This window comes from Sitophilus oryzae, unplaced genomic scaffold (genome assembly GCF_002938485.1).
Source record: "Sitophilus oryzae breed Bouriz unplaced genomic scaffold, Soryzae_2.0 scaffold_1178_pilon_pilon, whole genome shotgun sequence".
NCBI lineage: Eukaryota > Metazoa > Arthropoda > Insecta > Coleoptera > Curculionidae > Sitophilus > Sitophilus oryzae.
In genome coordinates, this window is record NW_022145813.1 from 1,101,658 (window position 1) to 1,127,681 (window position 26,024).

At 34.4% G+C, this 26,024-nt stretch overlaps 1 protein-coding gene across 1 annotated transcript in view; it reads right to left on the bottom strand.

Annotated features, from left to right (window-relative positions):
- Nucleotides 1-26,024, bottom strand: part of LOC115890283 — a 93,624-nt gene that overhangs the window by 30,337 nt on the left and 37,263 nt on the right. The window contains exons 5-9 of the mRNA XM_030910464.1: nucleotides 23,114-23,350; nucleotides 19,927-20,142; nucleotides 17,553-17,756; nucleotides 11,516-11,799; nucleotides 8,524-8,665 (exon numbers count right to left, since the gene is read on the bottom strand). Of these exons, the coding sequence (XP_030766324.1) occupies nucleotides 8,524-8,665; nucleotides 11,516-11,799; nucleotides 17,553-17,756; nucleotides 19,927-20,142; nucleotides 23,114-23,350 (1,083 nt within the window). The remainder of the gene's footprint in view (nucleotides 1-8,523; nucleotides 8,666-11,515; nucleotides 11,800-17,552; nucleotides 17,757-19,926; nucleotides 20,143-23,113; nucleotides 23,351-26,024) is intronic.

The window sequence follows — 26,024 nt, forward strand, 5'->3', positions numbered from 1 at the left end:
GACTAGAAGAATAAAAAGACTGACCATGGCTCTGAAAAAATTGTTGAAAGACTTGAAAGTGTCGAACTGAAATGCATATTGGAAGAGAGAGAGAGTGCGAGACAGATGGAAAGAAAAGCATTTTGGGTAAGCTAGACTAAGAGACGTTTTGGTGGAGGAAGGTGAGGATCCTGACACATTTTACTTCGAGCTGGAAGGTGACCTTGACTCGTCATTGAAAAATTTTACAAGACAATTTAAACGACAATTTGAATAGTAAAATAATTGACTTGGAAGTTAATTTAGAAGAGAAAAATCAGTGATAAACTTAATATTTTTAGAAGATAAGATCGCAGAAAATTCTAAAGACATACAGGCCAGCTTTAATAATAAAATAATTAATTTAGAAGAAAAGATAACAGAAATTATAGAGAATTTTACGGAACTACAAGACAAAATAACACAAATTGAGGACGATGTAAATAAAAAATCGAAATTTTAAAACAAGAAATAGCAAAGGCAAATTCACCAAAATGTCAAGAAACATCGGAGGCACCAAAACTAGTCGAAAATAAGTATATCTCAAAGTCAGTTATTAAGCCTCCACAGTTTGACGGAAAAACCGCTTGGGTAAATTATTTTTGCCAGTTTGAGGCCGCTGCGAGAGCGAACGGATGGACAATCGCTGAAAAGGCTACCGCTTTGACTGTCGCACTGCGAGGAGATGTGACTGATATCCTGCAGACATTGTCACCATCAGAACAGGGAGACTATCAGCAATTGGTACGACATTTAGAAATGAGGTACGGCCAAGCTCATTTGGAACATGTCTATCATTTCCAGCTAAAAATCGCATTCAAAAGTCAAATGAGTCTCTACAGGAGTTTGAAACCGACGTAGCCCGCCTTGTTCGCCTTGCGTACCCTGCTACGCCCGAGAATGTTATGGAGCGGTTGGCAGTACAGGCATTCTCCGATGGCTTACGTGACAACGAGACAAGACAAGCACTTCTCCTAGCTCACCCAACGCACTTAGTGGACGCTTTAGCACGTGCCCTAGAATTCGAGGCCGCGAAACAAAGTTCTCGGTCTTTAGGAAAAGTACGGGCCATCGACGAATGTTCCGACGAATCCGTGGAAGGGATTGTTCGGAAAGTAATGGACCAGTACATGGGCAAGAAGGGACCGATTCGTTGCTGGAACTGGGTGGACAGGTGGGACACGTGCGAAGCCGTTGTAAGGGAGAAGAACGAAGAACCGGCTTCGTCGAGGTCGGAAAACTACTAAGGGTCGAAATGAAGGGGCACACGTCGACCTGTACCCAACATGCCCCAACGAAAACTGCTCAAGTCGCCTCGCTACAACACAAATTCAACAGCATTTTTGTGGATGGTTTTGTTGATGGAGAGTTCCGGACCAACTTTTGTTATTGGGAGCACCAGTTTTGAACATCCAGTGTTAGTAGCAGATATCGAAGATGAACTTATTCTCGGAATGGACATCATGACCACTAAAGGTTTTGAACTAAACTTCAAACAAGGAATTTTGAAAATAAATGAAGAAGAAGTGGTTCTACATCGAAAATGTGAGGAGACGCTTCGCGTGGTGGTAGCAGAAGATGTTTCGATCCCTGAGCGCTGTGAGATATTTTTGGATGGTTGCCTAGAAGGTAAAATGAATAATGGGAGTATTATTCTGTTGGAGCCAAGGAACCATGACAGCGAAATAGGACGAGGGATCGCTGTTGGAAAAGCCCTGCTACGAGCGAAGAAAACTGTACCGGTGAGAGTAATGAACACGAATTATTATTCTGTATCCTTGAAGAAGGGAACCCTCTTAGGGTACTGTTGTTCGGTCTCCTCAGTCGTTCGAAGCGTGGAAGCCTCCAAAGTTTCGACTTCAAAAATTCCGGACAAAATGGTGAAGGAGTTAGTAAACGTTAAAGGATTATCTCCCGAAAATAGAAGAAAATTGAGAAACCTGATAATCAAGTATCAAGATGTGTTTGATAAAGGAGAAGCAGGACAGAGAGGTCGTACCAATTTAGTACAACACAAAATTGATACCGGAGATGCACGACCAATCAAACAAAATCCGAGAAGACTTCCGCTCGCCAAACGTGAAGAAGCTGATAAAATCCTTCGAGAAATGAAAGAAGAGGGTGTCATCGAACCATCTAACAGCCCGTGGACATCGCCGGTAGTACTAGTAAAGAAGAAAGACGGTACCACCAGGTTCTGTGTTGATTATCGGCAGCTCAATAATGTTACCAAGAAGGATAGTTATCCCCTGCCGAGGATAGACGATACTCTAGACACGCTGGCGGGGTCAACGATATTCTCTACGTTAGATCTGAAGAGTGGATATTGGCAAGTCACATGGCGCCGAAAGACAGAGAGAAGACAGCGTTCTCGGTGGGCACCGGACTGTGGCAATTTACCGTCATGCCTTTTGGATTGTGCAACGCGCCAGCTACCTTTGAGAGACTAATGGAGTCTGTGTTAAAGGGTCTATCCTGGACTACCTGTTTAGTGTACCTGGATGACATCATAGTGGTTGGGAAATCCTTTGACGATCATCTGAAGAATTTGGAAGAAGTTTTCAAGCGACTAGGGAGCTCTGGTTTGAAACTTGGGACATGTAGTCTCCTCCCAAGGAGTTGCGGTAGATCTACAGAAGACCAAGACAGTGGAAGAGTGGCCAATACCTAAAGATAAACATGAACTACGAAGCTTTTTGGGACTATGCACATATTATCGCCGCTATGTACAGGGTTTCGCCACCATCGCAAAACCATTGACCAGACTTACCGAAGGCGAGAGGCGTTTCTCTTGGGACTCAGATTCTGACGAGGCATTCCGAAAATTGAAGAAGGACCTGACTAGTGCGCCCATACTTAGCTACCCTCTTGGCAACGGAAACTTTATATTGGATATCGACGCTAGCAATGTTGCGTTAGGCGCTATTCTGTCTCAGATCCAGGATGGTCAAGAAAAAGTCATTGGATATTTTAGTAAGACCTTGTCAAAACCGGAAAGGAACTACTGTGTAACCAGACGAGAATTACTAGCAGTAGTTAAAGCAGTGGAACACTTCTACAAGTATCTCTATGGAAGAAAGTTCTTGTTAAGAACAGACCATGCTGCTTTGAAATGGGTGTTGCAGTTTAAGAATCCTGAAGGGCAGGTAGCTAGATGGATTGAACGATTACAAGAATTTGACTTCGACACAGAACATCGAGCTGGGGCAATCCATCGGAATGCCGACGCACTTTTCAGAAGACCTTGCGCTAAGGACTGTAAGCATTGTTCCCGAGCAGAAGAGAAAGAAGTGAAACTCCTAAGAACAACTGTGGTTAATGATAGTTGGCAACCCGAAGATCTTGCAAACGACCAAATCGGTGACCCAGAATTAGGCTTAGTGATTAACTGGAAAAACGCGACCAGAGACCAACGTGGGAGGAAGTTTGCAGATATTCGTCGAACGTGAAGTCGTACTGGTCCCAGTGGAATTCATTAGTAATAGATAACGGATTACTTCGCCGTGTGATTGAGAGACCAGAGGGACAAGAAGAGAGAATGCTGATCGTCATTCCAAAGAAGAGGGTCCCGGAAGTCTTGGCGGAAGTTCACAATGGAACCAGCGGTGGGCATCTTGGTGTTAGCAAGACCCTTGGCAAGCTGCGTGAACGGTTCTATTGGGTGAACTGCACAGAAGACGTGAGGGCCTGGTGTAAGAAATGCGACGTTTGCGTTGCTATCAATGGACCACAAAAGCGTGGTAAAGCTCCAATGCGCCAGTTCAATGTAGGCAGTCCTTTCGAACGAATAGCAATCGACGTGGCAGGTCCTTTCCCGGAGACGAACGTTGGCAACAAATACATTGTGGTAGTAATGGATTACTTCAGCAAATGGGTCGAGGCCTACGCGTTGCCAAATCAAGAAGCGTCCACCATTGCTGATGCTCTTGTTAAGGAATGGATCAGCAGGTTTGGTGTTCCCATGGAGCTGCATTCAGATCAGGGAAGAAACTTTGAGTCCAATCTGTTCCAAGGCGTCTGTGAAGTCCTTAACATCCGCGAGACCAGGACGACTGTTCTGCATCCACAATCCGATGGGATGGTTGAACGCATGAACAGAACCATCAACCGTTATTTGGCCAAAGTAGTCTCTGACCACCAAAGAGACTGGGACAAATTTCTTCACCTGTTCCTGTTGGCCTGTCGTTCATCCGTCCAAGAATCCACAGGGCAAACTCCAGCCAGCATCGTTATGGGACGGGAAGTGCGCCTACCTTGTGATGTGAAGCTTGGTTGCCGACCGGGAGAAGATGTCGCCGGAGAAGATTATGTCCATAGACTACGCCAAAGGATGGACGACATCCATCAGCGAGTCCGCATAGATATTCAAAGCGCTAGTGACCGAATGAAGGAACACTACGACATTCAAGCTGAGCATCGTGGGTTATCTCCGAAGCTACAATCCTCGTGGGAAGGGCCATACGAAGTCATGGATAGGATTAATGACGTCGTATACCGTATCAGAAAATTGCCAAAAGGAAAGCCGAGGGTAATTCATTTCAACCGTTTGAGCCCCTATCAAGGCGAAATAGAAGATCGTGCTGGGACCGTGAGAACCTGCAGCTTTGATCCCCCTGATTCGGAGATGTCCTTTGACGATTTCATGGCCCGATACAACAGCAGTCAGAAGGCTCGCTATGGTGTAACCAAAGAAGAACAACGAGACCTCTTTTTCGTGGCTCCTGATTATTCGCTCGCTCACTGTGTGGCCCGAGATTTGCGGATGTCCAGAGGAATCGCTGCGACGTTCAATGAGAAGTTTGGGCGAGTCGGAGAACTACGCCGACAGGATCCAGAGATTCGAAGCGTCTTGAGGCTAACCGACAATGAACTTGGTCAAGCAAGGCACATTTTCTACCTAGTCACCAAGGAATGGCCCCCAAGTGAGTCTCATCTATGGAAGACCCTGATTGAACTGAGAGAAGCCTTGCTAAACAACATTACACGATTAGCCATTCCGAAACTGGCGTGCGGACTCGATGATTTGAGTTGGCGTACAATCCGGAACATGATTGAAGTCTTGTTCAGATTTACGGGTATCGAGATCCTCGTTTGCTGCTACAACCCAAAGCTGAGATCGGGAGAGAAAACTGTAGACTGCTATTTCTACCTGACTTCTCAGTGTACCATGGGCCAGCTTTGCAAATACCTTCATTCACCGTGTACATCTCGGGACGAGCATGTACCTAAGAAGGGGGCAGTGTTGCGGACCCGTGTGGAGTCGACCTAACCTAACTTTATGTTCCGCCTTCAGATGACCTTCACATCGCATTAAAGAATAGACACCGTAATGATTCATTCGGACGTTCGAGAAAAATCGAGTTCCACTGGAATGGAGTAGTACATACGAGAACAATCGAAACCTTCTCTATGCATCTAACGATCTATGGACTATTCTAGAAATCTTTAGCTGTAGGTATAAAAGCCGGCGGCTGTGGCCTAGAGAGGGCAGTTATAAATATACCAGTGCAGTTGACGCGCGAAAATTCAAAATAAATTCTTAGTTATAAATCGTTTGTAAATAGTTCTATAAGTCTTTTATCGTTATTATTTTTGTTAATTAGTGTTAAATGAATAGTGTTTAAATAAATTGTGACTTTCTATCCACACGGAACCGACGAAAAACGTAACAATATAGTTTATATTGGCCATTGACCGCGTCATTCATAAAAGGATTTCAGTTGTTGGAAAAATTTCGCCGTTGGGCAGTTTAGGTGTTTATAAAAACTCAAATTATAAAACAACCTAGGTTTTTGTATCGTTTATCGCGTATAATGGTGCGTTTAGACTTGAGCACGCACGAGCTGAGCGTGCGCGCACGGCATTCGTTCGCGCTCTCGGCTCCGTTCAAATTGAAAACTTATTTTTCGACGAATGAAGTGATCCATTTGTGCGCGCACAGCAGAGGTGTATTGGCGAAAATAATGGACGACCAAGAAATAGTCGAGGATGCAGTCATTGTTATGCACAGCTTAATTATTAAAAAGGAGAAAAATCGAAAACATCGTCGCTGGTGGCAAACCCAAATTTTTAGAAATCGATATAATTTACTGCAACAACTTCGTGTCTGAGAAGGGCTATGATCAGTTCAAAAACTTTACAAGAATGACCAGACCCGACTTTGAATATTTTCAAAATTTAATAACACTAAAAATTACAAACAAAAGACGACAGATAAGATTTTTCTAATTTTTTTTCTCGCCTTATCTGTCGATTAATTTCTTATTAATAATTTTTTTTTTTATAATTTAAATCATCGTCTCTTCGTATTGCATTTTTTTCGGATTTTGTTTTTTAGCATGTGCAAAGCAATAAATAATTGTCTGATGGAACCACGTTTTTTAAAATTTATCTAATAGAATCGTACCTGTAGTGTGGTAGTGGTCTTGATATTTTTTTATTAAATTGATTTTACATTTTTTAGAGAGAGAGACAGAGAGAGAGAGATACATTTTATCTTTACCTATTTTTAAAATAATTTGGACGAACTATTTAATTCTTAACTTGATTTAAACGGTTATAGCCAGATATTAAAATTTATTCAATTAAATTAAAATTTTATTAAATTTAATTATTAATATTAAATTTTTAAGTTGATAGTAGAATTTTGTCTGTTATTCATAATTTTTTTATTGGTTGGCTTTTAGAGAAGACTAACAATTAATTGGTTAAATACCAATTTGTTTTTGATGCCTTTCGGCTTTTGTATTTTAAAATTGATCAATTTTAATTTTAATTTTAAAGCTAGATTTAATTTTTATTCTTATTAGTAATAATTAGATTTAATTTAAATATTGTTAATGTAAATAACTATACCTTTGATCTAAATTTTAATTTACTGTCATTGTACATTTTATTGGCCACAACAGACAGTCGACTTGGTACTGTTGAACACTACCACATAACTGGGTACTTAAACATTATTTCGAATAGCATACTGCTGTTTATTATCTTCTAGGAAGATACGAGAATTGATCCTCCCCATAAGTAGCTCACGCACTGAGACTGGTGGAGTCTCACAAGCTCTCCAACGTTAGCCGAACTGTTACGCTACCCACCAGCGGACGAGTGCAGCAAAGAGGGTGAGGCCTTTCTCCCAACCAACGAACCAACCGAAGCAGATGAAAATTTAAGTATCCCAGTTATATTGTATCTAACCTTATATAGTCAAGACTGTCACAGCCAGCCAATTGTATTAGTATAAGTTAGAATATAGGTAGTATTTTAAAAAAAGAACTTGTTTTATTTAATTCCAAAGCATACTTTTAAATTCATCAACATCCAGAATTTTGTGGGTTATACATTTGGCATTTATATATATAATTTCATTAATTTTTTGGCATTTATATATATAATTTCATTAATATCGACATATTCAATATAAATATTATTTACAAGATCTTGCCATGCGTTTTTTTTACTTTTTAAATAATACAAAGAATGTTTAACATCCCATAGTATCAGCAACTTTTCATATTCTTCAATTAATAATAACGAAGATTCATTGATCCACTCCATAATTTTAATAAAGAAAACGAAAAAAAAAATCACACACGCACGCACGAACGCAGACAAAACAAATTGCCGGTGCAAACTGAGCGTTCGCGCACACATAAAATTCTTTTGAGCACGGACCAAAAACCGACACCAGACGGCTCAGATTCGCGGCTACCCGCGCACACACAGATTCAGAGTGAGCGTGCGCGCACAACCGTTTACACTTGAGCATTCGCGGAGGATCAGTGCGTGCGTGCTCAAGTCTAAACGCACCATAATGTTTGGTTTAGTCGATATAAAGCAATCATTTTTAATATCGAAAGGAATTTCATCTAGTTTGAGGTGTAGCGCGAAATGTGTGTAGGTAAAAATTCATAATTTTCTGGTTATGGATAAATGATGAATTGTGGTTGATTATTGACTGATTCTGGAATAGATATTTTAAAATAGACATGGTGTTTAGTTTGTGAAATCGTGCGGTTAAAAGAAAACAATTGCTTAAATTTCGAAAGACGTTTAGAGAAAGAACGCCGCATTGACTTAAAATATAAAAAAAATGTGAAATAAAACTTTTAGAATTGTGTATGTGTATATATGCATTTATATTTTTGTGACATTATCATTTATGTGTATTTTAAATCCTACCGTGGAAAAGTTGTGTAAATAACATTGACTGGATTTTTAGTGAAATGGCACTAGACCACCTGTGTAAAAATGTAAGGGTAGGTTTCGTTTTAACAGAATTTATATTTATTTTTAGATTTATTTTTTCTAGTAACTAAACGTACAAGTTCCTTATTAAGAAACCAATTAAATTTGGGCGCGCCCTAAAAAAACTGACGCAATATTTTTAGATATTGACCTCCCAACAATAATGACCACGAACCGCCACTGGTAGTTCGTGAACGAACTAGTTCCAAGAAACTACTTATAAGTAAAAATGCAAAAAAATACATTCAGTACGCTTACCTTTCAGTGGTATTAGAATCGTTTTGTTCTTTTTCCTCAACTTGTGTTTTTTGGCATTTTCTTCCGTTTTCTATTAACTCGTCGCATGCCGTTGGTGATAGCAATTCAGCTCCTTTCCAGTTTTGGAAAATACGGACAAAGCCTGCAATGTTTTAGGTAAAATCCAAAATGGTGTCTATATACCAGGTGCGTCTCAAAAGTGGCTCACCCCTATAACTTTTCTATTTTTTCAGTTAAAAAAAACGTGATTTGGTATGTTAGTATATGACATAAATTAGGATTGATTGACGTATTCAATTGTTTTCGGTCACTTCGTGTTTCACCGGAAATGACTACAACATTTGATTTTTAAATGGCACCCTTGGTATTTTTTTAGTTTATTTGATAGAAAATGACATTCTGAATAGAATGACATATCATATGTCAACTTTTGAGATTTTCGCATATGGTTTATTTCAAATTATAACTTGCGGTTCGTAACGAAAATTTGACTCGAACTACCAAGTGTGTGGTATCAAATTATTTGTAAGAAAATTCTTTTTCCAAATATGCTAATGAGCCACCCTCGTTCTCTTTGAAAAAACTGAAATATCATTAGAAATACGATTTGGCCATATTCTAACCGGCCAGAATAAGACACTAAAACATTAGGCGATCAAGTCAATATTTCCAAGGCTCCTTGATTCAGAATTAGTGTTTTTAACATGGTACTCTAGATTGAAATTTAAAATACAATTTTTTATTAAGTGAAAATCTCAAAAATTGACATATGATATGTCATTCTATTCAGAATGTCATTAAAACTATTTTTTTTTGCATTAAGACTATCGAATAAACTAAAAAAATACCGAGGGTGCTATTTAAAAATCAAAAGTTGTAGTCATTTTCGGTGAAACAGGAAGTGACCAAAAACAACTGAATACATCAATCAATCCTAATTTTTGTCATATACTAACATTCCAAATCTCGTTTTTTCATCTGAAAAAATAAAAAAGTTATAGGGGTGAGCCACTTTTGAGACGCACCCGGTATAATAGATGATGTGACCACCTAACTGTTTTAACAAATTTGTCAAAAAATTTCTTTACAACCTTTTTTTGTCAAGAACAATAAAAGTGTTTACACCCTAGATCATATATACTGTTTACACTTGTATTCTTCGTTGTATTCATTGTTCTTGATTTTATTTTATTCTTATTTTATTTTATTTGACTGTATGAACCCGCCATTACAGAAAGTTTAATTAAGGATAGAAGGTTTCCAGACACACGAATCCATTTCCAAAAAAACATTTTTTTTAGTTTTCAACTACACCACTTAAAAATAATTTCTACTAAATACAGGGTCGCTTTTATGTATGGAAATGATCGATTATTATATAAAATATAGGATAGGTTTCAAAAAATTAAATATAAAAGTTATAGGGTTTATAAATATCTATTAGCTGGTAATAAATTTAAGTGTATACAGGGTCGGTCATAAAGTCGTGGCACATCAAATTTTCATTTTCGGTTCTTCCTTCAATTCTAAGCAAAAATCGAAATACAAACAATGTACTTCATACCAACTGTTTCCGAGTTATTGACTTTTGGAAATATCACTTAAACAATTTGATTCAATTAATTTCGATATGTTCAGTTTCATTTAAAGATGCCATTTTGCCAAAACTGTGATACTTAATCATATTTTTGACATTAGTTCTCAAGTTAGCATTTATAGATGTATAAAATGAGAGTATATCAAGTCTGGAAATTACAAAATTCTTCAATTTTTGTTTAAAATTCAAGGAACAATTGAAATGTACAATAATATTGTCAAGACTTAAATAGATGTCAACTTGGGTTTAGATCAAATTGGGAAAAAAATACAAATCATATAATTCTAGTAAATATAATTCGAGTAAACCAATTTGATATAGGCCCAAGAGATCGGTTACCTGCATGACATCGACCCAGATATGTTTTTAAATAACATTGATAATTAAACAATTAAAATACAACAATCTCGGGTCGATAATCAAACGCAGGCTACCAAAGTTCGATATCCTCATGGTCATAGCCGGGTAAATGTAATTAGATGAAAATATAAAAATGTATGCTGAAGAGAGTCGGAAGGGAGTCCGTCGATGTGAGTCGCATTATTACGGTCAGTAATTCGCGTTATCAGTCCGTTAGTAGAAGACAGCGCAGAGTGAAGATGTTCCTGTAAGTACTTCTTTAAGTAAACCGTTATGTCTTGGCATTCCCCAAAATTGTTATACACTGTAAACCTTATATTAAATAAATGCATATTTTATCCAATGGTTGTTTTGATTGAGAGAGAGAACCTGGTATAGCGACCCTAGCAAACAACCCCCAGCTAGGTCGTGACAATATTCAGGAGATTTTATTAAAAAAATAAAGTTTGATGTGGCACAACTTTATGACCGAACCTGTCTTAAATTTACTAGTAGCTAATAGGAATTTAAAACCCCATTACAACAGTATCACAGTTTCGGCAGAATGGCATCAGTAAATCAAACCAAACACATCGAAATTAATTAAATCGAATTGTTTAAGTGACATTTTCAAAAGCCAATAACTCGGAAACGGTTGTTTTGAGGTGCATTGTGTGTATTTCGATTTTTGCTTAGAATTGAAGGCAGAACCGAAATATGCAATAATATACAGGGGGTTCTATTTAAAAAAATGAAACTTTGATGTGCCGCGATTTTATGAACAACCCTGTATACTTAAATCTATTATTTGCTAACTTTTTGCGGTACCTATATTTTACCTAATAATCGACCATTTCCATACATAAAAGCAACTCTGTATAAAAATAAATAACAACCTTATTGAGGCCAATTGGCAGTAAGAGTCATTAAAAAATAAAGAAGAATACGGGCCAACTAACGAGGTCTAGGGCTTGACTTTGCCAAAATTATCATCGTTTGTCATTCCCCAGCCGTTTTTTTTATCGTATATTATTTTACATATTTCTCTTTAATTACCATTTTTTAACGAACTGCTTGTAACTTTCTCCATATTCGTGGTAGAGTTCCTGATTTTATTGGTTAGGCCGATTTTGATCATCTGAAGCTTTTTCGAACTGGCAACCGAAAAGATGGAATCCTTCAGGGACTCGAAAGTGTGAGTCCGTTTGTAAATAAGCTCCTCGTTCAACGAAGTTTGCTTTTGTATGTTTTGTTTAAGTCTTTCTTTCTCTCTCAATCTATCGGTAGACAACATTTCTTCGTTTAAGGAACGCTGTTTTAAGACCCCTCCTCGTTCGTATCTGAAATAAAGATAATTAATAACGTGTTTAATTTTATACAGTCTAGGCTCTGGCTGTGATACAACTAACGCTAATTTAATAACTACAACCAGAACATTTTACTTTTTGCCTGGACGCGCATTTCGCTAACTATGTTAGCATTATCAGCAGATAATTAAAACTAAACTAATATCAACAAATTGAGCATTAATACCGGGTGCGTGTTAAAAGTGGCTCACCCCTATAACTTTTTTATTTTTTCAGATAAAAAACGAGATTTGGTATGTTAGTATATCACATAAATTAAGGTTGACTGACGTATTTAATTGTTTTTGGTCACTTCCTGTTTCACCGGAAATTACTACAACTTTTGGTTTTTAAATGGCACCCCCGGTATATTTTTACTTTATTCGATAGAAAATGGCACTCTGAATAGAATGACATATCATATGTCAACTTTTGATATTTTGTCTTAAAAAAATATTGTATTTTAAATTTCAATCTAGGGTGCCATGGTTATGTTAAAAACAATAATTTTCAGTCAGGGAACCTTGAAAAAATAGGTTTCAACGTCTAATGTTTTTCTTGTCTTATTCTGGTCGGTTAAAAGATGCCCAAATCGTATTTTTAATCATATCTCAAGTTTTTCAAATGGCACAAGGGTGGCTCGTTAGCATATTTGGAAAAAGCAATTTTTTACGAATTATTTGGTACCACACAATTTTAATAAACCATATATGACATATATGATGATATGTCATTCTATTCAGAGTGTCATTTTCTATCAAATAAAGTAAAAATATACCGGGGGTGCCATATAAAAATCAAAAGTTGTAGTCATTTCCAGTGAAACAGGAACTGACCAAAAACATTGGAATACGTCAATCAATCCTAATTTTTATACCAAACTAACATACCAAATCATGTTTTTTATCTGAAAAAATAAAAAAGTTATAGAGGTGAGCCACTTTTGAGACGCACCTGGTATAGGTGCTCAGTTAGCACTGACTAGACGAGACGTGGCAAAACTGACCGAGCCTAACAATTAATTACCGAAACTAGAGCAATAGGAACAGAGAACTGAAAGGAATTGGACCATAATTATCGTTGTTCATACTATTTTTACATTTTAATAAATTAATATTTTGACGCATGCATTATATGCATCTAATTGCCTGTAATTCACGGGGGTGTCACTTGTATGGGAAAACAGGCAACAGTCAAATTTAAACGTGCCAGGACCAACGACAAAGTAAGCAACATCTGCCAGGCATTGGCTTTCTTTGTCACTCACATTGCTTAAATCATGATACCGCGGCCATTTTGTCAACAAAGAAGCTGGCCGGGCTGTCCTGGCAAGTGATTTAAAACAATTTTGCTTTTTTACAATATTAAATTACCATTTGGATGTATTTAATGCGATTATTCAGTTAACTGGTAAGTCAGAATTACACACAAATACTTTATTCGTAAATACAACTAAGATGTAAACGTATTTTTGTATTTTTAGATTTCAACTCTTGCAAAGACCCGCCGATAGAACTTGCCTGGCAGCGTACCTGTTTAACTAAACGTATTATTTCCTGATAATAATATCAAAACACGTAAGTACCTCTATAATTTATGATGAAAAGTGATTTTGATTATGTTTTATATTATTTAAATACTTTCTAACCTCAAATAATAGTAAGATCCTTGTTTATATCGCACAGCCCGTTCAAAACTGTATTGTCTTCAAAAAATGTTTACAAAACAAACAATTATTACAAAAACAATGTCCTTTTAATCTGATTTATACTTCAGAAGGATGCCAGTAAAATTTTATTAAATCAACATTATATTATTTGGCCATTAATATGCAAAAAGGAGCATATTGCCTTAACTTAAATTTTCTTTTACTTCTCCTGACAATGTTCTCTATATTCTCTATTTTGAGTTAGTAAACTTTTGAACGGGATGTGCGATATATAAAATACATAATATATCCAAGGGTATGATCTGATAATAGCTATTTATGTAACTAGTACCTAAAATGATGTTTTTTAGGACGAATCATTACTGTTTGCGGACGAGGCGTTAGCCGAGTCCGAAATAGTAGATGAGTCCTAAAAAACATAATTTAGGTACGTGTTACATACACTATTTTTTGTCATACGCTTTTTACAGTTTTTTAGAACGCATATTTGCAAATTTTCCATATTTGAAATTATAATGTTTGAAAAAGTTGGCTTATAAATTCATATCTTAGTAACGAGTTTGTTTATTTCATCGCATTTTGACATGTCATTCGAAATTTGTCACAAAATCACACAAATTCATCAACAATTTTAAAATGTTCCAAAATCCCGAACATATTGCTAATAAGGCCAAAGAAATCGTGTTGGATTTACTTCCTGTGAAGTCTCGTGCCATTTACCAGAAAGAATATGATGTTTTTAATGAATGGAAAGACAAAAATGGCGTATTCGTTGTAAATGAAGATGTATTGCTAAATTATTTCCACGAAAAGTAAGTACCTAGGTACCTATTTAAAAGAGGCTTTTAAATTAAAATATTCTTAAATTACAGTCACAAACATTCAAACCATCGTCAATTTGGTCGAAATATTCCATGCTGAGAGCAGTGTTAAGTGTTAAAGAAGATATTTATATTGACAAATTTCCAAAACTTATTGCTTTTTTGAAGAGGAATTCGGTTGGTTACGAGCCTAAAAAGTCTAAGGTTTTGTCCATAAAAGAGATCGGTGATTTTTTGGCCACGGCTAGTGATGAAACTTATTTACTTACTAAGGTAAGTTTGCGATAATGATTTTTAAAATATATAGATGGTTTCTTATTCCATTGTATTTGATTTTTAGGTAGCTCTTGTCATTGGCCTTTGTGGAGCATGTAGAAGAGAAGAATTGACTCTCTACGAGTGCAAGACATCATAGAAAAAGACAACAGCTGCCTTTTAGTTACCCTTGCGGATACAAAAACTAATATCAAAAGAGTGTTTCCGGTGGTGAACGAAGGGAACGTTGTCAATCCAGTTGAGTTGTATAGAAAATATGCTTGTCTTAGGCCAAAAAATGTACCACATGATTATGTCTTCATCTCTTATCGTAAAGGAAAATGCACCGTGCAACGAGTCGGCATTCATTCATTTGGGAAGATGCCATCGATTGTAGCAGCATTTTTAAAGTTGTCGAACCCAAACGAATATACAGGTCATTGTTTCCGACGTAGTTCTGCTACTCTTGCTGCAGATGCAGATGTGGATTTTACATCGCTGAAACGCCTAGGAGGTTGGAGGTAAAAATTTTAATATTTTCCGATCTTGTTCTAAACAACAATAATTATTTAGGTCGTCCACAGTGGCCGAAGGTTACATAGAAGAATCTATTGAGAAAAAGAAGAAAGTTTGCAAACTGCTAATGGGGGAAAAGAAAATCGCGACCACTTCCACGGATGTATTACCAAGTACATCATCGTTCGCATTTACTCCACCTCATCAGAAAGTAAATTTACCTGCCAATGGAGGAGTCGTTTCGATTGCAGATGCAAGTTTTCAAAATGCACAAAATTGTTCATTTCATTTTTATTTTTCCAAATAACTTAGCTTTTGATATTGTTAGTATTTAATAATTTAAAAATCAAATACAATGGAATAAGAAACCATCTATATATTTTAAAAATCATTATCGCAAACTTACCTTAGTAAGTAAATAAGTTTCATCACTAGCCGTGGCCAAAAATCACCGATCTCTTTTTATGGACAAAACCTTAGACTTTTTAGGCTCGTAACCAACCGAATTCCTTCAAAAAAGCAATAAGTTTTGGAAATTTGTCAATATAAATATCTTCTTTAACACTTAACACTGCTCTCAGCATGGAATATTTCGACCAAATTGACGATGGTTTGAATGTTTGTGACTGTAATTTAAGAATATTTTAATTTAAAAGCTTTTTAAATAGGTACCTAGGTACTTACCTCAAACAAATAACTTAGCTTTTGATATTGTTAGTATTTAATAATTTAATTATAAAAAATATGTATAATTTTATGTGATTTTGTGACAAATTTCGAATGACAAAATAAAACAACCAAATAACGAATTTAGACATTTTAGTCCATAAAGGTTGCCATGACGACCTTTACGGCCTAGGCCGAAAAAACATTTTACGGACTGAAATGAGTCCGTAAAATAGCTGTTTTTGGGAGCGTATGACAAAAAAGTATTTTTTGATGCATTTTTTGGTTGTTTATGCACGTTGGCTTGGTTTATGTTTTATTCAGCTTATATTTATTTAGTATAACAGTTTTTTTTGTCTTTGGAATGGCATGCATTGAGGCTAGATAGTGTTTCATTAGATCATTAAAGGAATTTAAATTAGCATATATTTTTTGTCATATTAGTGTGTTATCATGATACAGGTAGTTGTATCATAGTGCCTTATGCATGTTATTTACCTATTATATACTTATGTAATGTATTATCAGTAAATAGATGATAACATACTACTAAAATGTCTTTTTAATAGTATGTTTATCTTTCCAATTCACTAGTTATTTGCAAAATGTATTTTGAACTAATTTAAGTCATTAATTGATCATCTTTCTTTTTCAGGTTCCGGGATATTCTTTTTCATTGTTAAAAAAATATATATCTTTCAATATTATTGTAATATAAATCGCAGCTCTAAAAAATAAATGATATTGTTTACTAATGTGTAATTTATTTACTATGAATTTTCTCTGAAAATAATAAGTCTTTAATAATATCATTGATTTGCTGTGTAAAGTTAATAGACATATTTTTTAATACATTAAATTATATTTAACTAATAAAAAATATGTTTATTAACTTTAAACAGTAAGTCAGTGATACTTATAAAAGTATTTTTTTAAAAATTTCCCCTCTTTTAAGCCCCGCCCCTCCAATTCCCCTCAATTTAGCTAGTACTGTCAGGCGACACCTGGTGGCGTCTGTTTCCATTTTTTAACATGAAGTTAGCATTTCTTTAATGTACCTATTCTCTGCCTGTAATGTTTAATTAATTTTAAATTATATTTAAATTTAATTAATATTTATATTAGATAAGATGAACCGCCCATTTAAAAATAAACATGTTTCTTTAAATTCAAAACTTTCATTTTTAAGACACTCCGTATGCATAAATAAAATTATTGATTTTTAAAATATGATTTGCAAACTAGGAAGAGGGAAATCAGACAAATAACAGGCGATAATAGATGTTAAGTAATAGCTTTGAGACTACCTTTCGAGACGCCTTGATGCTTTTTTTTTGGTTTGTAAGTTTTGTGACAAAGAATGGTTATTAAAGGTAAAGTAAATGTTTATATGGATAACTATCTATCAAACGGTATTGAAATATATTTTGACGTATCTTTCTCCACTTGAAAAGCCGAATTTGCAGAACGTTTGCAGAAATCTTAGACCTGTTCCTAGTATCAAAATATACCACCCCTAAAAACATTTGCACTTATCTAAGACTCACCCTCTACAATCTATGGTTGCAAAGGATTATTTAAATGCTCTATCAACGTCTATTACCAATATTATTGGCAAAATAAAACACTAATTCACCACAATACACCAAAACACTTTACGTTTTTTTTTGCATTTCGCTAATCATGTTAGCATCATCAGCAGATGATTAAAAGTGAACCAGAGTTTTAGTGTTTTATTTTGCTGTTGTAACAACAAAGGTTCGAACACGCAACTGTAACCAATGTTATGGCAATTGAACAAATAATACAAAACTGTTTACCTGATTAGGGAGTCTCTGATTACGGGAATTTTTGTGATCGCCTCTTTCATATCCGTGGGTTGATCCAAAGCCTCGTCGGCATCTTCATCACACACGGATTTTTTCTGTTTCACTAATTTCGGTTTGGTGAGGGTTATTTTCGTTACTTCGGGCGATTTTTTTACAGTATGGCTTGTCACATTCTGGTCGCATGATTGAAACAGACTTTGCTTAGATCTGAAAACAATAAACAGTTTTTGTATTTTGTGTTGCATGTATTGCATAAAATAAGTGCACAATACAGGGATCTCATAAACCAGAAAAGATGCAAAGTTGATTAAATTAGACAAAAGTTGCTTCTTACTGAACTCTACAACGTCATGTTTTGAAAACTAAAAGAAATCCAATTACTTTCAGAGATATTTTGGAATAACCGAATTTTTACAATTTCATTTTATCTTTTCTCTAACTCTATTTGAAAAAACACATCTATGTAAATTGCTATAGATTATATTCTGATTTTGAACTGATTTTGAATTTCAGGGAACTGTCACACTTACAACCTGTGTGTGGCTTGTTTTTTTAAGATTTTTTTTTGGTGAATTTCAAGCTTTATATTAATAGCAAAAATAAAAAAGCAAAAAGCAAAGAATGCAGTTAATTTTGGTGTTTCTGTATTTAAGTTGAATATCAGTTTTTAAAATTCATATTTAAATTTGGCGCGTGAATGATATTTCCTGACTAAGGATAGATAGAGTAGCCATACCGTGGGTGCAACAAAGGAATAAGATAACAGTATGTCGTTGAATATGTTTACAACAGTTTTTTTTTCTACTTATCCAATCGTAATATTATTATCCACGTAAATATACAGGGTGTATACTCTTGTTTCGTAGCTACATGAGTTAGTCTTATTTTTTTTTCGATTTGTTATAATTTTCTTCCAAGTGCTTTTAGCGATTCGAATGAAATTTGGAGGGTAGAAGTTATTATAAGACATATTTTAATGCTAAAAAAGTCTCAAAAGATTTACCAGGGACGTGCATATGGGTTATCACTGGAATATTTTTCTAAAAAGAACTTGTGCGTTACTACATTTTTCCCCTTATTAGAAAAATGGTGTAGGCCATTTATGCCGATTAAAAGTTATATCATGATATTTTGTCCATTTCGATCTCTTCGATGAAATAAATACAATTTTATTAATTACAATGTGTTTTTTTAATTGGATTAGGATCGAAAGAAATCAACAGAAGTCCTTTGTTTTAAATTTGTCGATGTATCGCAAAATTTATTTGCATCTTCAGGACAGTTTAAATATGGACTTTCTTAATCAAATCCATTAATACACGGATGGTATAGAGGGGAGTGGTATATATCCTTTTTTTTTCTTTTAAAACACATAACACACTTACATTTAAAAAAAAACATAACATCGATATTAGGTATAGAGAAATTTCACAATCTTTTTCTTTTCACAGACAAGCAGTGCAGATATACTTACGTTGACCGTATACAGAGAGCAACTTTGTTGATTTCTTTCGATCCTAATCCAATTAAAAAAAAACACATTATATATTATTGGATCGACAACAATAAAAATTAGATTTATTAATTACATTAATAAAATTAATAAATTAGTTATTTAATGTTATTTACTAAATTTAGTTAAAATTTATAACACTGTTGTACAATGCAACCTACAGCAAATTTACTAAAAAAATATTGGTATTTAAGAAAATTACAAAAGGCCTTGGTGACACTATTTTTTTAAAGTTGTAACATCCTGTAACTTTAAAACTATGCATTTCTGCACCAATTTTTATAGGAACTTTTTTATATTTTACGAGAAATCAGTAAGTACTTATTTAATATTTTTGCTACATGGGGGGAAATGACATCAAAAAAGTTTAAAGGTTGCTCTTAGAATTGGATTAATGCAAATTAAATTGTGTTTTTCTTATCAAGGATACCGAAATTGACAAAAATATCAAGAAACAATTTTATTCAGCATTTTGCAATGCAATTTTGCAACAAGAGAAGAAAGTTAGTGGCCCAAATATTTTTTTTTTGGAAAAATATTTCAGTGATAACTCCTGGGTGAATATATCGAAACTTTTTTAGCATTAATATCGCACTTTTGTCCTCCAAATTTCATTCAAATCGCTAAAAACACTTGACAGAAAATTATAATAGATCGAGAAAAAATGAAGAATTTCACCTCCTGTAGCTACGAAACAAAGCAGAATCGGACCTATGTTGATATGAAAAATAAATATTATTTTTACGAGAGGAATCTCCTCACGACAGACGGCACATGTTTTTTGAAACACCCTGTATATGATCCAGGAATAAAAGAAATAAAAAAATTTAGGGGAAGAAAGAAGATACGTACTTATTGTTATTATTATTTGCTTGTATGGCATTGATGTTACTCATACTTTTCGATTTGAGCGCATCAATGTCGGCGATTAATTGGGAAGCGGGAAATGTTTGTCTTCGGGGCAGTTCTTTGGGTTCTTCGTCGTCTAGCCTTAATAATTCTATGGGTTGGTCTTCGACGTTGTCGTATCCGCAGCATTCGCAGTATTCGCAGCCATCCGGATCGTACCTGAAAACGGTTAATATAACTTAAACTGCTTGACGTGGCCGTTCGTGGCTCAGCGGCTAGTGTATCTGACCGCTGAGCGATAGTAAAATCTCAACCGGTACGGTCGCTTTATTTATTTAAATATAAATATTTATTTATCTAAATAGAAAGACCATCGAGCTGCCTTGTGGAATTAAATTGTTCAATTAATTTAAATTATATTTTCTATTAATTAATTTAAAATTAGTCCGGCTCTATTATGATAGCTGATACTCAATTTAAATTTATTAAAAAAACACTAATTTTGGTGGGTTTGAAAAAGGTGATTTGATATATTAGAAAAATTGACGTACAACAATAAAATCTTTTTTGTTCATAATTTGTAAGTTTATGATTATAATTTTCCAGTATTTTTCTTTTTTTGGTGGATATAGATGATCCTAATATCTATCAACTTATGCTTCATTCAAAACCTCGCAATTAGTAGAATAAATTAGTGGTTTCAATTAGCGTAGAAGTTTGTTTCTCTAATTTTAATGTAAGCATTCAGAACGTCAAAATTAGTGGTAGGAATTTTCAATTAGTAGAAAGAGTTAACAAACTTTCAACTTTTCCACTAATTATACTTCAAAATTTGCGAGGAATGTCATTTTGGCCTTTGATTATCATCTGTCGAGAGAAAAATGTGGTTAGAAATCAAAAGTTTATTGTTTTATAAGCTAAATATTAGGCTTTCTCTATGGATCCAACTGATTACCGCAAGCTGTTGCCAGGATATTCTATTAATTTTAATTGTGTTTTTTAGACATTGTAAATGATCGTAAACTAAAATGTATAAAGTGTAATTGAAACCACTAATTCATTCCACTAATTGCGAGGTTCTGAATGAAGCTTTAGCGAAGAATTAAACGATTTATTTTTCAAAACTCACCGTTATAATTTAGTTTATAATTTAATATATAAGAATTCTTAGTTTCGGTACTTGTAACTATTACTCCAAAAAAATTCTTTATGGGTATTTCGCCACTGCACTGCAAGAAAAATCTACAAAATAAAATAGTTATTTTTTGTAAACATTTCTGCGTTAAACCTAAACGGACGCTGCTTGTCAGAAGTTATGTTTACAGTTATAAAAATTTGCTTAACAAAGAAAAAGATGCTTAACGTTTCGGAAAGTTTATCTCATTCCGTCGTCGGAAGCAAAAAAAAATACAAAGAATAAAGAAAAGAACTATTTAAAATATTTAAATTGAAAAAAAAATATTATAAAAATAATCAAATAATAATAATCGGTAATCAGTTGTATCCATAGAGAAAGCCTAATATTTAGCTTATAAAACAATATACATACATTCCTTCCAAAATTATAATGAAAGAAGCGATAGCCTCTAAAAGAAAAATACAAGAAGCTTTTTTAATTCAATCTAATAAAAATAAATGTATTGCTCATGCATCTGTAGATGTTAGTAATGTATGGCAATCGCTTCTTTGATTTTAAAGAACATCACATAAATAAACATAACATACGTAAAATTTAAAAATAATTATACAGAAAGTTTGGGTTTTTTGGTTTTACCTTATTAAGTAATTGTTATCAGGTAGTAATTGTTAATTTTGAAGTTTAACTTAATATAATGTCATTTTAACAGAACGTCAACGGTTTCTTGTAGACGTATCTGTTTTAAAAAGCAAAGTGTTCTCGAATAGTTGAATTTAAATATTTTAAATAGTTTTTTTCTTTATTCTTTGTATTTTTTTTGCTTCCGACGACGGAAAGAGATAAACTTTCCGAAACGTTAAGCATTTTTTTCTTTGTTAGGCAAATTTTTATAACTGTAAACATAACTTCTGACAAGCAGCGTCCGTTTAGGTTTAAGGCTATTTTGTAGATTTTTCTTGCAGTGCAGTGGCGAAATACCCATAAAGGATTTTTTTGTAGAGATGAATCCGCCACATAGGTATAGACATTTTTTTGTAAATATTAGTTACATCTATTTATTGGATATCTACACTGGGTTATTTTACCTTAGCAACTTTACGATAATAATAACGCTAAATCTTAACAGCTTAAGTATATGAAACATTTATTTACAGGGTTTTATTTTTTACAATTTCTTCTATAAAATATGTAACGCACATCGTGTATTCACTAAACACGTGTTTAATAAATATTTTAAAATGAGAATTATAATAGAGAGACACAGATAAAATTTACATCATAAAGGATTTTTTATCATTTGATTCTGGGTCAAATTTGACTTTGGAACAAATTTATTATTTCTGATTATTTACCAAATCTACATATTTTAAAATACTAAATCGTTAAAAAAAAATTGAACGAATTATGAAACACTCCATATAAAAAAATTGATGATTTTATAATTTTACGTAAATATACTAAATAAAAAAAACTATAACTAGTTCAACAGATCTGAACTGAAAATTCGAAAACGAATGCTATTCATAATGATGAATTCGTTAATTCTCACTCAGTCTCTGAAAAGATTACAAGTTGAATTGTAAAAAATGTCTACCTAAATAATTAAATAATAATAATTAATTGTACTAATATTCAGGTTCCTCCAACATCGACTGAAACTCTGTCGTTGATTAAGGAAAGTCTTTCAATAAGAAAAAAAAAAGAAAAAGCCTATCCCGTTGTAAAATAAATAACATCTATGGTTACTGCCCAAACCTTGAAAACAGAAATGCTATATCTTCAGCAAGTAGAAATTAGAGGAAACATTTGAAAATGCTGCTTTAAATTGAAAAAGGTTGTTTTCATATTTTATCTTTTTTCGGCTGGTTCTGATAAGGAAAAATCGATAATCATCGGTAAACCGGTAATTTTATGTTTTAAATTACCGTTTACCGGTAAATCTAAAAGTAGGTAAATATGTAATCACTAATTGTAGAGATCAAAAAACAAAACGAATATCTCTAAATAGTTTTCGTAGAGGCAACTGGCAGGCTATAAAGGAAAGTTATTTACCTTTTTTGAATAGGCTGTTTATGCGTACAAGCTATCCAGCTTTCCAGGAACCAAGGTCTGTTTCCCACCACTCTCCGACTACCACCAGCCAACTTTTGTATGGCCCTCCTCACAAAACTGTAACACGTTTCATTCGGAGATGATAGCGACGAGCTTCCGGGAGACGAACACCTTCCTGGATCTATGGATCTACCTTTGCGATGATGGTTGCCGCGGCCTTTCTTTCGAAACGTGTTCCTAAATCTAAAATGATAAAACTGGATTTAGTTTAACTACACAAATAAATATAATCATGCGTAATATTTTTCTGTTCATAATTTGTAAGTTTAAGATTACCATTTCCTATTATTTTTATTTTTCTTTGGTGGACAACATAGATGATCTTGATATTAATAGACTTAGCGAAGAATTATACGATTTATTTACTAAAACACATAGTAGTGTTAGAGATTTTTTTATCACAGGTTTTTCTGGAGTAATCCTTGTATCGGGTCGTATACCAAGATACAGAAATATAAATAAAAAGTAAAAGGTTCTTGCAGTATCAATATGTAATATTTAAAATAAAAATATTTCTTGTCATATAACTGATGTTTTGTAAATCTTCAGCTTTCAAAAATAATAACAAACTGAAAATAACAAAAAGTTATGTTTGTTTGCCGTTATGGGGAAACCAACCACCCTCTCGTTACCGGTTTTGGGGCCTATACCCCATCGTCAGATGAGCTAAACGGGCTGAATTTCTCAGAAATTAAATAATTAAATAAAGAATAGCATAGCATTGTAACGTTTTTAGTTCGTTACATGTCTTTGTATATGATATATGATGTCTGGCGTATCATCACCGGGGGGTGATAATGTCCTTCCCTCTCGTTCAGGCCGGATAATTTATTTGACGCGCTTAGCGTAATTTTTACGTTCTCTAGTCAGCAACCCTGCCATCGTTTCACTGTTCTGTGGAGGCGCTGTCAACATCGCTCCAATTTTTCGCTCTCCGTGCTTAACCTCACTTTGTTCTGCCGCTCTGGTGTACCCCTGCTTTTAGAAATGGTAATTTAAATCTTGCTGCAAAATCTGAATCAGCTGCCATTTCGAAGCTACAGGGTAGAGTTTTGGATTGGCTCAACAAAACTCGTATTTGGTGTTTGCCGGCACGTTCCGTTCCACAAATTTTCTTTTGTCCTCCAGAATGTTACATGGAAGAAAGGACAGTTTCTTTGTTTATTATTGAGCCCTCGGAAGTAATTCGAGGGTCCAAGGTACAGACTATTTCCAAGGTTATGGTCCAAGGTACGGGCATTATCCAAGGTCCTAGTAGTGTTCCAAGGTACTGGTAGTGTTCCCTTGTACCGTTATCTTATGGACGGATGTCCAAGTTACGACATTATCCTATGGTTGGATGCCCTATGTACGGATGTCCTGTGGACGAGTGTCCCAAGTAGGAATGATTTATCTTATATATAAAGTGCCCCAGCGTGGATGTAGCTTGAGCCCCATGCTGCTTCGTTCCCATCTATAAGCTAGTCAGTAGTTACGGCTGTATTAATTCATGGTGTCCTCATTCTGGCCCCTTTTGTTGTATTTGATAGCCGAGTACAGAGAGGCGAGCCCACCTCACGCTGCCACTCTTTGAAACAGGATTGCTTTAAGAACAAACAGCTATGTTTAGATTTAAGTTTTAGTTTACATTCAACATTTAACACATTTTCAGACTTAAACAATAACATACATCTTGAATAATATCGTACAGACTATGTTTAGTGGTTAGATTGTTATGAACATTCATGTCAATTTAGTATTTAAAATATGATTTAGGTCTTAGGTTTCATTACATTACTTCTTGTAATAGTATTACTTTCATAGATATTATTATTGCACTATTTTAACAAATGAATAACCAAACATAGATTCTAGAATCTACGGGTTGCAACATCTTCGATTTAACATCATATAAAATATATCAAATTAATTAAAGTAATGCTACATTTCATATATTTTCTTTAACTTTACATGTCTTGTATTTTATCATAGTTGTTTTAATAGATATTTAGTACAATTCTTAACACCACTTTCTTAGACATACAACCACTTATATATATTTACTAAAACTCTACAATGTCATGTACCAGCAAAGAACATCATGAATGAATATAGTCACTAGTTTTAAGTAATAAACAACTGTGTTTTCTTTCTCTGTACATGCCTGGCGCCCAATATCTATATTTTTTTGTTTATTGTTATTGATTAGTTTTTTTTTCTAGTGAAATACCTTATCCACCACTGCTCTCTGATAAAAAGCTGCCGTTCGCAGTGGTAATGCTTTATAAAAAAAACGCTACAGCATTGCTATTGGGGTATTACGATTATTAAAATTTTTGAATTAAAGTTGCACTGTACTTTAATACTAGTTAGTTGATTGGGAGCTTCACAAGATGCAGATACTTTTATCAAGCTACAAATATAGTCCGTCTAGAAAGTATCCGGAATTTTATATTTTTCCTAATTTTAATGTATTTTTTTTTCTGTAACACTCTAAGACAACAGTAATCCATCACGTAGGTTGTGCCGATAGTAGGCTATGACCAAAATCGCATGGCAACACCATCTGTCAAATATTGTTGATTGTAAACCAGTAAAAAAAGAGAAATGGTGGAATATTTGTATAGAAAAGGTGTTCGAAACATTAAAAAATTAGTGCAATTGACTGAACTCGGAAAAAGTGCAGTATATATGAGACAATAAAGAGGATAAAAAATGGCACAGATATGAAGCATGGACCAGTTTCAGGAAGACCGTGTAAGATTCGCCAAATCAATTTAAACGCTTTAGTGGCATTAGGACGACAGAATCCGCGCTTAGGGTTTCGCAAATTCCCTAACCTAACTTAACAGATTTCGAAGTCAGCGAAAAT